At 40.4% G+C, this 16,977-nt stretch overlaps 1 protein-coding gene across 1 annotated transcript in view; it reads right to left on the reverse strand.

Moving 5' to 3' along the window:
* Positions 1 to 16,977, reverse strand: part of KLHL24 (kelch like family member 24) — a 330,366-nt gene that overhangs the window by 228,917 nt on the left and 84,472 nt on the right. The window contains exon 3 of the mRNA XM_044070011.1: positions 3,284 to 3,468. Coding sequence (XP_043925946.1) covers positions 3,284 to 3,468 — 185 coding nt within the window. The remainder of the gene's footprint in view (positions 1 to 3,283; positions 3,469 to 16,977) is intronic.

Genomic DNA, 16,977 nt, shown 5'->3' on the forward strand with positions numbered 1-16,977 from the left:
CTTCCGGCTTCCTCTCTGACCTTTACAGTAGGGTCTCGGGGGGGGGGGGTGAAAAAACATATGCCCATGGCAGACAGAGTCTTACCTTCCTTCTCACACCCGGAAAGGGTATCTTTTACTTTTGGTTCAAAAAAAAGAAGAACCATCACAGGGGGCATTGACAAAGGAAGACTTAAAGGGCTCCACAAGGTCACACAGGCGCATCCAGGCATGCCTCCTCATAGCGATGCCGGAACCCGCCGCCCTACTCATCCCTTCGACTATGTATGCAATAAGCCTCATAGAAGAGTTAGCTATTGAGTGTAGGGTCGCTAGCTGAGAAGATAACCTTTTCACATACCCCCTTAGCTACTGCTCCTTCCAGGACATTCACATACCCCCTCAGCTACTGCTCCTTCCAGGACATCTATTAACTCCTTAATCAGATCCCTTTGTAACCTTGTAAAATGGGAAAGATAGTTCAGCCATCTCAAGGCAAATGTTGCTAAACAGAAAACACACTTCTTGCATCTATCCATTGTCCCAGAATCTTTATTAGGAGGGTGGATAGTAGAACTCTTCTCCGAGAGTTCTTTTTTGGACTCTGCCATCACAACCATGGTATCTACTGCAACACTCTTAGTCCAGAAGGCTTCATCTGATGGAGCTGTAACTATCTTGTTTGGTCTCCGGGGACAGGCTCGATGGAATCTGGGGACTCCCACGCCCGCTGAGAGATCATACCTATGAGCTCATCAGTGGGCAGAGTCACCCAGGAGGAAAACGGGCGAGAACCAAAATCTGCCAGGTACACCAACTCCTCCAGAGAAGGATTACTGGACTGCCAGCCGCCTCTCTGTTTCAGTATTTCTAGAATCTTCCCAAAGGATACATCCTCAGGAGGTGACCATGGGGATCCTTCTGCTTCATCAAGGCTGGTGTCTTCAGTGGCAGACTCCTCGGTGGAGTCCAAATGTTTCCTCTTACAAAGTCTCTTTCAAGGAACCTCCTCAGTGGGAGACACTAGGGAGGTATCTGATGAGAAAGGGGATGCCACTGGGCATCCTGGTGCTTGAGGTCTCGCTCTCCTAGAGAAGAGTCCTGGTCGGAAGAGGTAAGCAGGGAATCCAAACAAGACTGAGGATCCAAAGTGGGAGATACCCTTTTAGTTGCAGTGGCAGCTATCACTCTGTCCAAGGCCCCAAAGGCTGACTGCTTCTGAGTGAAAGAGGACATGCTTGTGAGACGAAGCCTCTTCCAACTCCGAAGACAGCTCACCCTGGGTAGAAGCCAGAGCTGAGCTCAAATGCGCAGAAGACCCGAGATGCATCGACTGCTCCGACAACCTGGGAGTCAAATGCTCTTGAGGACTGCGCAGGTCACTAGACAAAAAGGGTGACGGTACTCTGAAAGGCACAGGGTCATAGTTTGGAGATTACCTTGTCCACTGAAGAGTTGTAATAGGCTTAAAGGCACTCTTTTTTGGATCTGATACCAATTGATCCAGCTCATCTTTATCAGTGACTCCAAAGCTGAAGATACTGGATCTGACTTGTCAGCAGTCGACACCGATGGCCCCGACAGATCTTTACAGGCCACTTTTGAAATTTTTGTCTTTGGCTCTGAGGTATTTGATGGAGCCGATGAAGGCCTCCTCTTGATGGAGCCAATGAAGGCCTCCTCTTGCCCATATCAGCAGATTTTACAGACAGGGAAGAAGCAGGACTAGATTGAGCACACCGATTTAGAGGCCAGTTTTACTGAAGAAGCAGAAATGGCCTCTTGAAATTTAGAGGGAAGCATACCTTTCAAGATAAGTTTATTCCTTCTTTCAATCAACCCATGGTGATTGAAAGAATGGCAAACAGCGCAGTTCTCCTGTAAGTGTAGAGGCCCTAAGCAATACACACGCAAGTTGTGCGAATCAGTGAGTAGGATTTCTGAGTGGGATTTTATGCCTGCATTTGGAGCACTTTTTAAAGCCAGCAGGCTTATCGTGTTTGTCCATGACAAAAAGGCAGGCACTGAAAGGGGGGATAAAAAGTTAGCAGAAATTTTTTTTTTTTGTTAAGATAGAAAAGGTTAGAGGGAGGGTAAACTACTAATGATAGTAGTCAAGGTTACCTAAAAAGGTAAGGGATGAGGGAAAAACGTACTAAAAAAATGGTTACGGTTACAGGGGAGGGAAAGAGAGAGAGAGAGAGATAAGTACCCTAATAAAAAGCAGTTGCCAATAAAATATGAACATTTTTAGAACAAGGGGAGAAGCAGGTCAACAATAAGACACTGAAAGTTGAGAAGGAATAAGAAAAAGGCAGTAATTTAAAGAATACTACCTGATGATCCAAGAGCTCTAAGAAAGGACCACGTCTTTCGTGAAGTGGCAAACAAGATCTGAGGGAACAGGAAGAGATACAGTATGGGTAAAGGGAGTGGCCAACAGCTTCTTTAGTTGCCACGAGCTTAGTAATGACCTAGTTGGATCCGATGATCAGATCCGTAATCCATCTGTGAGGAGGAGATGAAAAAATTGACAGTATCAGATATATATTTATGGAGAACACCAGAGTATTGTAAACATACCTCTCAACTGTACAGATTTTTGCAGAATGTCCAGATTTTTGCCTCATATTTTTGTCCCGTTTTTTTCATAAAAATGTAGTTTTCTGGCAAATTAGTGGCAAATCATTAAAGATTGAAGCGAGAAGATTATGACAAACATTTGAGTTTCAGACTTCATACCCTTTGGAAAAATGATTGTTAATGCAAAACCTGTTATTCTATCAACTTTCAAAGATTGTAAGAGCAATATTTAAAAATCGTCCCTATTTTTCGACCTTTGCGCCAGTATTATTTATTGCTTTGTCCAAATTTCTTGTTCTAAGAGGTTGAGAGGTATGATTGTAAATATTTACTTACTTACCAGTTCAATAGTAAATAAAATAATTTATGTGGAATAATGCACTATAACCCTATGCAGGAATTGCAAACAGTATCACAAATTGTACCATGAAGTTACTTTCAAATATGTACAACCATTTTTTTAATGATTTCTGATGTTACAACAATACAAAATCTTTTGAGAAAAAAAAAAGAAAAATTTCCATGTAAAGCAACTGGCAGACGAGCTTTAATGTCACTGAAAGGTAAGCAGCTGGCAGAATTTTCCATAAAGACATAAGCACATGGATACTATCTCACAATACTACATGACAAAGCACAATAGAAACAGAACATTATAGAATTCCATGCATAATTACTAAGCCATATCAAACAAGTACGCAGATGAACTCTTGTTTTGTACCTGAAACAATAATGTCATTTCTTAGAGCACACACAGCATATTCAGATTTTGTGAACTCTGGTAACTTGGCCAAGGATTTCCACTCCCCTGTTACTGGGTCATAACATTCAGTGTAGGGTAGATTGAAGCCACCGACTCGTTCACATCCGCCAACCACAACAATCACCTCAGAGTATCCTGTAGATCTGTATGTTGGGCATTTAAAAAATATATAATCACTACTCCAAGAAAGTGATTTGAACTGCCAAATGAAATTAATAACTGACAATACAAAAAAATCTAAATTTTCAAGAAGCATCCAGTTTCAAAACTATCAGTGTGTATTGCTTTCGTTTAATGGCTCAAACAAGATACTAGCTGAACAAGAGTCAGTGAACTTTGTTGATGGTTGTTAAGGTCAACTAGAATTAGCAAATGCATGGGTTCTACTTAATGCAATATAGGAAATTAGTAAGGCAGTTGATATTCCTTTTCTTACTATTAGGTTAACAGATTGTAAAATTTTGGAAACAAAAACAGGTCAGAAGGTTGACTTCAGAAATTAAGCAAATATACGGACTGTCTGTTCCAGCTATTCTGCAGTTTACAGCTACAAGAGAAAACTGGTGTAGTTAAATGTTTTAAAATGCCAAAAATATAACAGTATGTCCCCCCCATTAGAGTGCCTATTTCAAGGATGGTGAACTTCAAAAGGTTTCATTCTTAACAAATCTTAAACTATTTTTCATACTTATTATGTACAATCAAATCTACATATTTCAAATAACAAACTGCTTGAATCTTTGTGTAGTCTTATTTCACATCTGTTTGCAGAAAATGAGTAGGAAATGCATGGTGAGGTGACATCTGCTCCAACTATAAACTATCTGACAAGACTGTTTAATTTAAGTCACTGATCTCAATAATTTAAGTCACTGATCTCAATAACCACATCTCTCAAATGTCCCTATTTTGAGGCATGTGTCTATTTTCAGGCCCAATTTACCCTTAACAAAGCATGTCCCTAGTTTTGGAGGAATGCCCTATCTTCAAGCTTGATTTACCCCTCCATGCAATTTTCTGAATCTCCCTTATTGCACGTGATTTTTGTAGCAGTCTAGTACAAAGGAAACCACACTACATAACTAACATACTAGTGCCAACAATCATTTAAAGAAAGAGGCACACACACCTTACATCTTCTTTTTTCCTAAAGCAAAAATAAATGTCTTTGTATGGAAGGATTTTGCAATTCAGTTCATTAAAGTCTACAAAATTTACGTTTCTTTGATAATGTGCTTATATTTTTCCATTATTTTCTGTCAGTCTCTGTTTTATAATTACTTTCTGACTAATACCCACATTCCAAATAGAAGTGTTGAGTTATGTGATTTGGTAGACAAATTTTATGCTAATCACGTGTCCAGATTTTTAGCTTGATGTACCTACTTTTCAAGAGCCTTTGTTCCTATCCCCAATGTTTGCAGGTTGTGAGGGATGCAACTGACTACAACGGCAATTTTACTTACGGCAGCATCCTCATACTCGAATGTGCATCTCTAGTTATGAAAACCAAGCTCTAATATGTTTGAGGGGACTGGAACTTGCTTAGCAAAGACTATCACATCATGTATTAATATCACATGGGTAATAAAAAGACAGACAAACTTCAATTTGTCTGCCAAATTGAGGATTGCTTCATTCCAGAAATCAGCTAACCACTGTGAAAAGGTAGTGGTTCTAGGGTAACACAACAGAAAAGTACAGCTGTGTTAACTTAATATAATTGTAGACATTTGGCCACTGTTGCAGTCATCATCTTAAGGAAGTCTGCCACAGGTTAAGGTCTGGCATCTGGACAGAATTTCAGAGCTAACCAGCCCTCCTCCTCTGCAGGCCTGGTATTACTTTCACTACAGATTCAGATGTCCTCATCTATCTGGTGTACAGATGGCAAACCAACATTTATTTTTTTTAGCTTAACTCTGACCTTCTCTTTTAAATGTTGTGGCAGAAAACAACACAATAAGCTATCCGTTTGGAAACTGCTTGTTTCAAAACAAATTATCTTTTTTTATTTTCAACAAAAGCTGCAAACAATTGACCCGACTTTCTCTTGTCCTCAGTCCCATCCAAGTAGCATCTGAGTTGCCTGTGAACATCTAAGGACTGCAGGACACTTTCCCCTTTATTCTGGATGTTTGGAAAGAACACCAGTAAAAAAATAGCCTGCTTCAGGGCTACTTCTTTTACAATTCTGAGCATGAGAGAAGAGTTAGTGTGTAGGGTGATGCCTTCCTTGTGGAATGTCAAGGAGAGGTGCTTGGACTACTAATGCCCTCCTGGAAGATATAACTGCTAACAATATAATGCAATACAGTCTCCCAGGGCAAAAATTTCAAAGAAGCTGTAACTGCTAGCTTAAAGGATGTGACATTTTTCCAACATATAGCTGAGATCTTAAGCAGGTAGCATAGCCTGCTGGAGGAGGGTCTAAGATGTAAAATGCACTTTAGAAATTGAACAGTGAGCTGGATGCCGGGGGGGCTCCATATGCAGGCAAGTTGGCCAAACGGTGCATTTTCAATGTGTAACCTAGGCAAGTATAAAACAAGCTGACAGAGATATTGAAGAACTGTAGTTATGGCCACCTGTTTAGCAGGTAGGCTCTTCCTTTAATAGCAGATGGAAAATATCTTCTACTTGGCTACATAGTATTTTCTTGTACTTAGCATACTGGCTTTCCTCACGACTTCTAGCATTTCCTTAAGAAAAAGGTGACCAAGGGGAATTACAGTCATATCCTACAAGCTGCTAAGTTCAAAGCCAAGAGGTTTACGAGGGATCCACTGCAAAATGAGGTTCAAATGCTGTGGCAGGATGAATGAAATCACCCTTGCCAGATGGAGAAGGTGGAAAAAACAGTGCTGCCTAGGACAGGTGGGAGCAATCAATATTATTTTTGTCCTGCCTCCTTGATTTTGTGAACCAACCTAGTTAACAAAGAAAGTGAAAGAAACTCATACAAAACCCTCTTCAATCCAGGGATAAGGCATCAAGTGTTTCTGTGGTGTTTTCCAGAGAAGAAATAAAAGGGGTCTTCTTCTGGGCACCCCACCTGCTAGTGATTTGTAGATTGCAGCATCCATTTGTTTGAGTTTGCGAAGGTCCTGCTCAATTGGTCTGCCAAAAAGTGTACGTTTTCCTGGAAGTGAATGCAGGCTGCCCACATGAGGAGAATGGGTAAGAGAGTCTTGCTGTCTGGCCTGAATGGCTAACCTGCAAAGATGGCAAGAGTTGATCATTCCCATTAGTTTATGTATATCACTGGTGTATTTTCAGATATCATCTTCAATGTCTTTGGAACCCAGAGAATTAATTGTTTTAATCAGCAAGTAACAGCCTTTTCAGGTTTATGTGCAACTTATTCTCCAGCTGAATTCACCTGTCCTGCATCTTTAGATAAAGGGTGTGGCCCGATCTCGAAAATCTGTAGTCAAAGTCTGACTTGAAAATGATGATCTGAATGACATATAACATTATTCTTTCTGATCTGTATTTGCCATCAATTTGTTAACTTCTTGACACAGGGTAGCACTGATATAGTTTCCAATGGGTCCTTCTGCTGGTCCCAAAAGTTTCTCAGGAACTACTACGGTTCTCTAATATGGATCCTGTATGTAAGCCCAGTACATCCTGGGTCTGGCTGGCTGGCAGGGCATCTGGATTCTTCTGTCCTACTCCTGAGCAAGGTGGTCAAAGTCTGGACTGTCTTCACTGCCAGAAAGGTCCCTCACGGACTGGTGCCCATTCTGGCCAGAGAAATACCATTCTCAGAAGGATACATATTTGACTGTTGGACATTTAGGGTGAAGCTTAGCTTGCTCAGACACTGAATAGTGTACTGTAAAGCCATTTTCATCTCCTCTAAGGTTTGGGCTTTTACCAGGCAGTCATCCATGTATGGATTAATATGGATGCTCTTGGTTCTACAGTCAGCTATCATTTGGACCCTACATTTAGCAAATACCCCCGATGCAATAGCTAGCTGAACTAAAGGGTAAACTAAAGGGCAAGGAGGTGAAGTGGTAATGGAATCCCCCACCAGAAATCTTAAGAGCTGCCTTTGACAGTTGAAGATGGGGATATGTAGCTAGGCATACTTCAGGTCTGTGGTAACCATGAGAATTTGAGGGCTTATAAGAAGTAACTATAGAGTTAGTGATGAAAAACCACAAACTGCAAGCCAGCAACTCCTCAGAAGGAATTTATTTGAAAAACCAAGATGAAATAAAATTCTCTAGCGCCTCTATTACTACGCACTCATTAATATCAGATGAAATTATTGATATTATTAAATCTAGTTGGAATATCTCTAAAAAAGAGGTAGATTGTTTACAAAATAAGAAATTGTCATTTTCTTTTAATAGGGGCAGAAATATTAAGGATTTTATAGTGCATAGTAGGTTTAACAGGCCAAAAGTAGAGATAGCAGATAGAATAAAAGAGAAAGGTACAGCAGTATGTGGAAAGTGTACAATTTGTAGATATGTTACTGTACGTTTTGATAAAATTAATAATAAAAATTTTGAAACAAATGAATGTTTCTCATGTAAAAGTGAGAGAGTTATATATGCTATCAAATGCACATGTAATAAATTTTATATAGGTGAAACCAAAAGACAATTTTCTTGTAGGATAAAGGAACACATAAGGGATGTGAGGAATAATAAAATAACTAGTCCTATAGCCACACATTTTAATGAAATACATAATGGTAGTTTGGATGGTTTTGAAACGACAATTCTGGAAAAAGTAGTTTGCAACAAATTTATGAATGATGAACAAGTGAAATATATATTAAGAAAAAAAGAAGCGTTTTTGATATTGAAATTTAATACTATGTCCCCTAGGGGACTTAATCAAGAATGCTTCTGGAGAAGTTTTGTGTAATTATGTAAATAGCTTCTGGTGAAGTTTTGAGTAACTATGTATATAGGTATGTGTTTTTTTAAAAAAATATCTGGTTTGAAAAGTGTATATTTAGTGTAATTAATCAATTATGTCATTAACCAATTTATAAACTGCTACATATAGTTGAGTGAATTTTAAAAAAAGTGTACTCTGTTAAAGGCTGTTGGCCGAGGCGCTAGAGAATTTTATTTCATCTTGGTTTTTCAAATAAATTCCTTCTGAGGAGTTGCTGGCTTGCAGTTTGTGGTTTTTCATCATATTTTGCTTGCGGTGGTTTTTTAAAACTATAGAGTTAGTGTTTGGCTTTGAGAGGTCCAAAATTAGTCTAGGGTCTGTCCTTTTTTGGAGCAAGAAACAATCTTGAGTAAAACCCTTTTCCTTCTTGATTTGGGGTGGCACTTTCTGTAACAAACCCTCGAACATCTCGTGCTAGAATTGGTTCCACTACATGTTGTTTATCCTTTTGGTTTATGGAATTACCTCTTTTTTTTGGTATTGCGAGAAAGAGCAGTTTGGTCCTTGAAGCCTATACTCAAGACTCTCTGGTCTGTGGTATGCTCTACAGCTGTTGGGAACAGGAGACCAGCCAGATTTGTATTCTACGATTTTGAGGGGGTGAGAAACTTTGATAAGGTAATGGCTGGGGTGGGGATTTTGCGGAAAGTGGATGGACGAACTTCTTTTTGAATGAGTGCCCCAAGGTTTCTCCTGCCTCCTTCTATCCTCTTGCTGCCATCTTTTTTTTTGGTCTTCTATCTTTTGTCATGCTTACCCCTACCTTGTCTCTAGTAAAAAAAGCCCTTATTTAGATGGATAATTCATGGGGGTGTCAGATTTAACATAGCTACATTAATGATCAAATCACTTACTGCTGATCACTAGTGTGTATGTGATTCCACTGATGTTGCACTGAAGATAGATACTGCACTACCTTGAGAAATCCTGTTTCTACATGAACAGTCTCATTTATTTACAGGGATTTTTGCAATGTATAATATTGTACAATTAAGCAATAACCGACGAGTGGGTGTGGGTATATGAGGATTCACCCACGGTTGGTGTGGTATGATCACAAAGGCAAAGCCAACCAGATGGCTTTCCTGGAAATGGTACAAACCTCACCCCTGATGGGGAAGTACACCATGAAGGGTGTGTATGATGTGCATGGGGAATCCAGGACTGCAGCTACAAGTTCTGTATTAAGACATTCCTGGCTGAGGACTACACCCCCATCTGAGTATGGTAAGGCATAGCACCTAAATGCCCCACTAGACCGAAAGCTGCTCTTTTGGCCCCAAGTATACAGTATGCTTAAGAAACTGGAGGATAAGGAAAAGGCTATGAAATCTCTTAGACACATGTTCCACACTGACAAACAGTCATAAATGGTATTTCTAATGAAACATGGATGGTTTTGTAATCTCGCAAAAAAACTGATCACAAAACCTCAAAAACATTCAAATGCCTAACACCTTCAAAACTAACAAATGTCACACACAAGCTTTATTTTTTCCAAGGAGACAAGCTTCACTGCACTGCCCATGGGGGGATGCACATCCCTCCCCCACAGGAGACAAGCTTCACTGCACTGCCCATAGGGGGGGGGTGCACATCCCTCCCCCACAGCCCCTGCTACTTATTTACAAATAGATGACAGTACGAGGGGGTGCTGAAAAGTTCTAAGCCCAACGAAGAAAGGAATGACATGGAGCCATGAAACTTACAAGTTATTGAACATATTCTCCTTGAAGTTCAACACACTTGGCACATCGTGTCTGAAGTTTCTGTAACCCTGCCAAAAAAAAGTCTGACGTCTGGTCACTGAAATACTGCTCCGCTGCTGCAATCGTCTCTGAATCACTCAAAAATTGCAGACCTTTCAAACTCTTTTTAAGGTTTGGAAACAGGAAATAGTCAGATGGAGCAAGATCTGGTGACTAGGATGGATGGCCTCTGCATTTAAACCCCAGTTTTGTCAAAACATCCATCATTTTGCCAACCTTGTGAACAGGTGCATTGTCTTGTCAAAAGAGAACTCCTTTCCGCAGCTTTCCTCTCCTTTTTTCTTTCAATGCCTCCTTTAATCAGCACAGCAAGTTACAGAAGTATTCTGCAGTAACTGTTTGGCTTCTTGGAAAATAGTCAGTCATTACAACACCTTCCTGACCCCAAAACACTGTGGTACATCACGTCCTTTCCTGCTGACTTTTGGATTATAAACCCAAAACATTCCCTGGATATCTGCAGTGTCTCAGCAATTGTTTTAGCGGATATACACCATATGCTAAAATTAGGTCATGGACATGATCAACAATTTCAGGAGCTGACACCGTTTCAGGCCTCTTAGACCTTGCTGCATCTTCAGTCTCAAAAGCTCCACACTGAAAGTTTGCACACCACTTCTTCACAGTTGAGCAGGAATGGCACTTGCCACTCACTGTCTGCATCATACATTGATGGATTTCCTTTTGAGTTTTCTTCTGCAGGAATAGGAACCTCATGACGGCTTGGAGCTCCACACTTGAAAATTCTACACTTTTCTTTGACATGGTTCAATTAATGATTTGAAACAGTATAAAAACATAGCATTATGATTCTGCAAACTGGCACTTTACGAGATGAAATAACCCTATTTTCAGCTACAGAAGCAAAATAACACTTAGAAATTTAGAAAATCGATCGGGCTTAGAACTTTTCCATCTTGGGTGGAATGGAAAATCACTTTCATCTATTGCTGCCTTTATGGAATAACATGTTGGAAAAATTGACCTGTACATTTTTCACAGTAGCAGTCTTAATATGAGGAGTAATACTAATAACAATGCAAATAAATAACAACTAGTTTGTGAACATACAGATTCATGCAATAATATAGATTTTATACACATCAAAGGTTCAGGAGACTCTGAAAAGAGACCACGAGCATCAACATAAATGAGAAAAGAAAGTGACAATAAATGGTTTACTACCCACACTCAAGCCTGGTAAAAGGAAGTTTTAGGATGAAACCAAAAAGACAAGAATGAAAAAGACATGTCAGACAAGCTTAAGCTTACAGAGGTCATTGTATCAGATGTCAGTGATTCTTTGGTGATCTCTAAAGATTCTTCTTTAACTATTAAAGTGGTGGGTGAAAATCTTAATATCAAATAATATGTTACCAGCTGGGGGCATTGAGACAACTAACTTTATGTTTTATACAGAAATGAACCCACCTACTTTGTATCCTGAAGTTGTAATTGCTAACATTACCTCTGTAGTTAATTAGCAGGAAAAGTCAAAATAAGTAATTTGTACAAAAATTAAACAGTTAAAAAAGGGGGTATTATGAGGATTGTCTTATGTTCCAAGATCCTCCATACCTGACTGTTGTAATGGAAGTATTTTGTCAGACTGTGAATCCAAGGGACATACTCTAAATGACAATAAAACTTAAATATACGCACCAATTGCATTTTCTTTTTATCAGACTCAATGTTTAAGATTAAATTTAAACAATCTGGATAAAATAAATATAACATATTCAACATTACCTGGGTTAAAGCTTGGACATATTCTTAACATGCTAATTCAGTTATGAAATTGCCATCCTAAGTATATAATTAATTGTTAAGTGAATGACTTATACACTCCCATAAAACACATGAAAAGGAAAATATTGCATGTAATTGGAAATAATTGAAATTTATAATGCAAATGTAATCTTAAGTGAAATCTTACCATCACTTTCAATTAACAGTTACTGCTTTACAAAAGCATTGCAATTTAACACTTAACTCAGGCAATAATGTACAACTAATTCTCAGTAGTTAATAACCTACTGGGGGGAATTTAAAAATGATTTCACAATATTTAGCAAAGACAAATTTAACTCAAGCCGACATGGTGCAGGGATTGTCTTTAGTAAACTAAATGATAAAGTCAAGTATTTTTTGTAGTAAAACACAATCAATGACAGACTTAATACTTCTTGTACTGCAGAAGTATACTTTTATAGAAGTCTTCAAAATAAAGCATGTGAATTAAAAAGTATATTAAATGTAGAAACATTCTCTGTTGTTGACATAGTTGTGAATTAGTGTTCCCATGTTATAGAAAGACGAAATGTCTTAGAGAAGCAAAAAATGGTGAAGTGTTCACTTTCTTGTTGATAATTTTGTGATCTTTGACTTAATTTTAAGGAATATGGACAAATAAAAACATTGGTTGTATAGTTGAAAGGTAGGAAAGACAAGGAAGATATCAGGTTTACAGTCCTACAAGAAACCATTACTGGGCAAGATACTGCATAAGAACTACTTACAGTGCTTAACTAAACATTTAGACTCCACAGACCTCAGCAAACCTTGGCTACTTGCCTGTGCTTCAAGAAGTGTAGTGCCATCTAGGCAATGATAAGTTCTCAAACTGCATTATTGCACTTGTTTTTCACTGTTTAAGTGATCACTGTCTGTATTTTGCAAATTTCTGAGCATTTAAAGTGCGTTTTTGCTACAAATCACCTTTTCTCCTTTAGCGTTATGTACTTGGAACTGTTCAATTTTGTAATTACCTTGTAGAAGGGCAATTTAGCTACAGTATAAGCTGTTTGTTGTTGCACTGCACTTGAAGGTCCTTTTTTTGCTGTGCTTTTACATTAGGAGGACTAAGTTCATCCATCACGTGGCAGAAGGTGTTTGCCTAGTCTGTCTAAGCTGGGAGGCACTCCAGAAGGGCCCAACGTGTAGTTTTTTTACTGGCCAGAGGGCTCAGCAGTTAGATTTCACTTTCAATTCTACTTCTATAAATTAGGCATGTTTTCCAGGAGCTGCTCACCTAACAGTGGTGGTTGGCAGTGTCCTACACTGATGTAAGTACCTGGACAGTTAAGTTTACCTATAAAACTAGTACTAGGACTCTAACCTGTAATTTATTGAAGCACTACATGGAGTTAAGCTCAGAGCAAGTAGTTTGTGCATCAGACAGCACTAATACCACATCCTAACACTTTCTAATACCATATCCTAGCACTATTCAACTCTAGTATACCATTGTAAAACTAGTCCTTAAACCCTAACAGCCTACCCTAACACAGTTCCAGACAGCATGGCTTTGCAATTCCCAAATGTATCTATAGCCAGCTTGGTAAACATGGGCATTCAGAGACAATACAGCAATTGTCTCATATGTACACACAAACAACCTTTTAATCCTTAGAAAAAAACAACACAGTATGAGGGAGGTATACATACTTCCTTGGGGGCAAAAAAAAGAAGTTATGTACTCACCATAACGTTCCATATTTGTAGTCCATCTCGCCCTTCATTCTTACACATGGGTTTGGAGCCGATCCTCGGCTCCGACTCGACCTTTTTACAAGCTCAAAGTCTTCTAGTTGGCTCGTGGCTAGGTAGGTATCCCATGGTGTACCAGTACAATCCCCAGATCTTGTTTGCTGCTAACTAAGAGAAAAAATAACAAACCATACAGAAAGAACCCGATAATAAAAGGTCTCCAGTGAATAATAATATTTTTCTGTCTCCAGATACTTCCAGGATGGGGGTAGGAGGGTGGGTTCGTAAGAATGAAGGGCGAGATGGACTACAAACATAGAACGTTATGGTGAATACATAACTTCTTTACATTCTGTAGTCCTATCTCGCCTTCATTCTTACACATAAGACAGCATCCCTAGCACCTTATTCTTGAGTGGCTCAAGGAAAAATACTCCTGAGTACCGTGGAAGCAAAGGATGCTCTATCCCTGGAGGTCAAATCCAATTTGTAATGAGTAATAAATGTGTGAGGGGTAGCCCAAGTTGTTGCTGCACAGATATTGTCAAGTGAGACCCTGGCTTGAAAGGCTGCAGACGTAGACTGAGATCTCGTGGAATGAGCCTTAATTTTGAAAGGTAAAGGCTTACCATCAGAAGTGTAAATGTAAGCTATACAGCTAGCGATCCAATTTGAGAGGGTCACTTTGGAAACTGGTAGACCTAATCTAGAATCTGATAAGGAAATAAATAATTGGTCTGACTTCCCGAATTCCTTAGTCCGGTACAAATAAAAACGTAATTGTCTATGAACATCCAACTGATGAAACCTGTATTCTGCTGCATTGGAATTATTAGGGAAGAACACCGGAAGTTCTATGGATTGGTTCAAAGTGTTATGGGAACATACCTTGGAGACAAAGGATGGATTAGTATGAAGAGATACTCTGTCTTTGTGAAATATCAGATAAGGGGGTTTGACAGACAGTGCTTGTAACTCTAACACTCGTCTAGCAAATGTGATTGCCACCAGAAACAAAGTTTTCCAAGACAGAAATTTCAAGGGTGACGAATGAGAACACTCAAAGGGTGGAGACGTTAATTTGGATAGCACAAAATTAAAATCCCATGAGGCAACCGGTTTCTGAAAGGGGGCTCTTAACAAGGTGGCACCTTTAAGGAAAGTCTTGCACAACCTATGTTACATCAGATTAGAATCTTGTAGACCTAGATGAAAATTAGAAATTGCTGCCAATTGAACCCTGATTGTGGCAGCTGCAGATCCCTGGTGGAAAAGTTCAGACAAAAATTCCAAAACCACCGGAATAGAAGCAGTATAATGGTCAACATTGTTTTCCTCTGCTCAGATAGAGCACCTTCTCCACTTACTGAAATATAATTTCCTAGTGGAGGGTTTATGAGAAGATGTAAGGATATGAGTCACGGTGGGAAAGAAGTCGTGAAGCCTGACTAGGGATGGAACTGGAGCAGCTAAGCTGTCAAATTGAGGGTGTGTAGGGTGGGGTGAATCTAGCCTGACATGTGCATCAAGAGATCTGGCACTGGGTCCAGAAATCATGGATTGTCTAGAAGGTGAGGCCCGAGAAAAGGGAACCAAACCTGTCGAGGCCAGTAAGGGGTAATGAGGATCAGTTTGCTTCCCAGCAGTTTCGTTTTCTGAATCACCTTGGATATGAGAGGAAAGGGGGGAAAGCATAAATGAGACCCAGAGGCCAATCGTGAACAAGTGCGTCTCTCGGTGTCGCCCCTGGAGGGGGGATAAGGGAGAAATAGCTGCTGCATTTGGCATTGATTTGGCTGGCAAAAAGATCGGAGCAAGGCTGTTCCCATCTATGGAAAATCTGCTCTGCAATTTCCTGCTTCAGAGACCACTTGTGAGGAATCAAAATTGCCCGGCTGAGTTTGTCGGCTATCACGTTGGTTGTTCCCGGGATGTGCATCGCCACCAGAAAGCGCTTGGAAGATATCGCCCATTTCCAAACTCGAACAGCCTCCCGACAGAGTTGGTATGATCTGGTTCCACCTTGTTTGTTGATATACCATACTACCGACATGTTGTCTGATTGTATTGCAATCATCCCAAGAAGAAGAAGGTTGTGAAGTGCTTGCAATGCCAGGAGCACCACCCTCATCTCTAGAAAATTGACATGCAGGTGAGCCTCATGATCTTGCCATGTGCCTTGCACAGTCCTGCCTAGATAATGCCCCCCCACCCTATCTGTGAGGCATCCATGGTCACAGTGGCAACGGGTTGGCGAGGGATAAATGGGAGTGCACGTGGTTAACTGATTGGGTTGAATCCACCAAATGAGGTTCTTCTTGCAACAGTCTGTTAACAGAATGTGATGACTTAAGGGCAGTTGTTGGAAGGACCACTGGGACAACAGAAGCCACTAAAGAATCTGCATGTGTAGTCTGGCTAGCGGCACTAGTAGTATGGTAGAAGCCATGGTCCCTAGAAGCTTCTGAACAGTCTTGGCCTTGACTTTTCGAAGGGGGAGAAGATGGTGAATTTGAAGAACCAGATTCTGTGCTCTTTCTACTGGAAGACGAGCCAACATGGCTACTGTGTCTATTTCTGCACCTATAAAAAAAATCACAAATTGAGAGGGCAATAAGGCAAATTTTTCCCAATTGATAGTAATCCCCAACTGGGCACAAAGCTGAATAGTAGCGTCCCTGGTCTGAAGAAGTAGATGCTTGGTGGGGCCGGTCAGGAGCCAGTCATCCAGATACGGAAACACCTGGAATCCTTAACGTCTCAGGTGAGCTATTGCCATACACCTGGTGAACACCCTGGGGGCTGTGGCGAGACCAAAGGATAGAGCACGAAACTGGAAGTGACTGGCTCCCAGCCAAAGCGTAGATGACTCCTCGACGCCCTGTCAATTTTTATGTAGTAGTAAGTGTCTTGCAGGTCTGTTGAGCACATCCAAGTGTCTTTCCCTGGTAACGGGAGAAAAGACTGCAGTGTCACCATCCGGAACTTGTCCTTCTTTACGGATTTGTTTAATTTGCTGAGGTCCAAGATGGGCCTCCAGTCCCCTGTGTGTTTTGGCACTAAAAAGAATATGGAGTAAGTTCTGAATCCTATTTGGTCTGTGGGGACGGTCTGGATGACTCTTTCTGCCAGCAACTTGTTGACCTCCATAGTTGCTTGATCCCTGTGATTGGGTGGAACATCCGGGATCCTTTTGGGAACATGAGGTGGCAGAGAAAAGGGTATGGAATGTTGTTGTTGTCTTTTGGCTTTTCCTGGTTAGGGGTCGCCACAGCGGAACTCCGGTCCGCTATTGACTGGCAGTAGATTTTCACAAACGCCGCGGTGCCAGCTTGATGTTCAACCTTCAACAAAGGCACGCCCATTTCCGCATGTCTTTCGAATGCCCACCCAACCACGGGGAGGACATGCAGACTCCGCACAGAAGGCACATCCCCGCACTCCAGCTGAGAATCGAACGGGAGAACC

Source organism: Protopterus annectens, chromosome 4.part1 (genome assembly GCF_019279795.1).
Source record: "Protopterus annectens isolate FY-2018-M chromosome 4.part1, PAN1.0, whole genome shotgun sequence".
NCBI classification, from domain to species: domain Eukaryota; kingdom Metazoa; phylum Chordata; order Ceratodontiformes; family Protopteridae; genus Protopterus; species Protopterus annectens.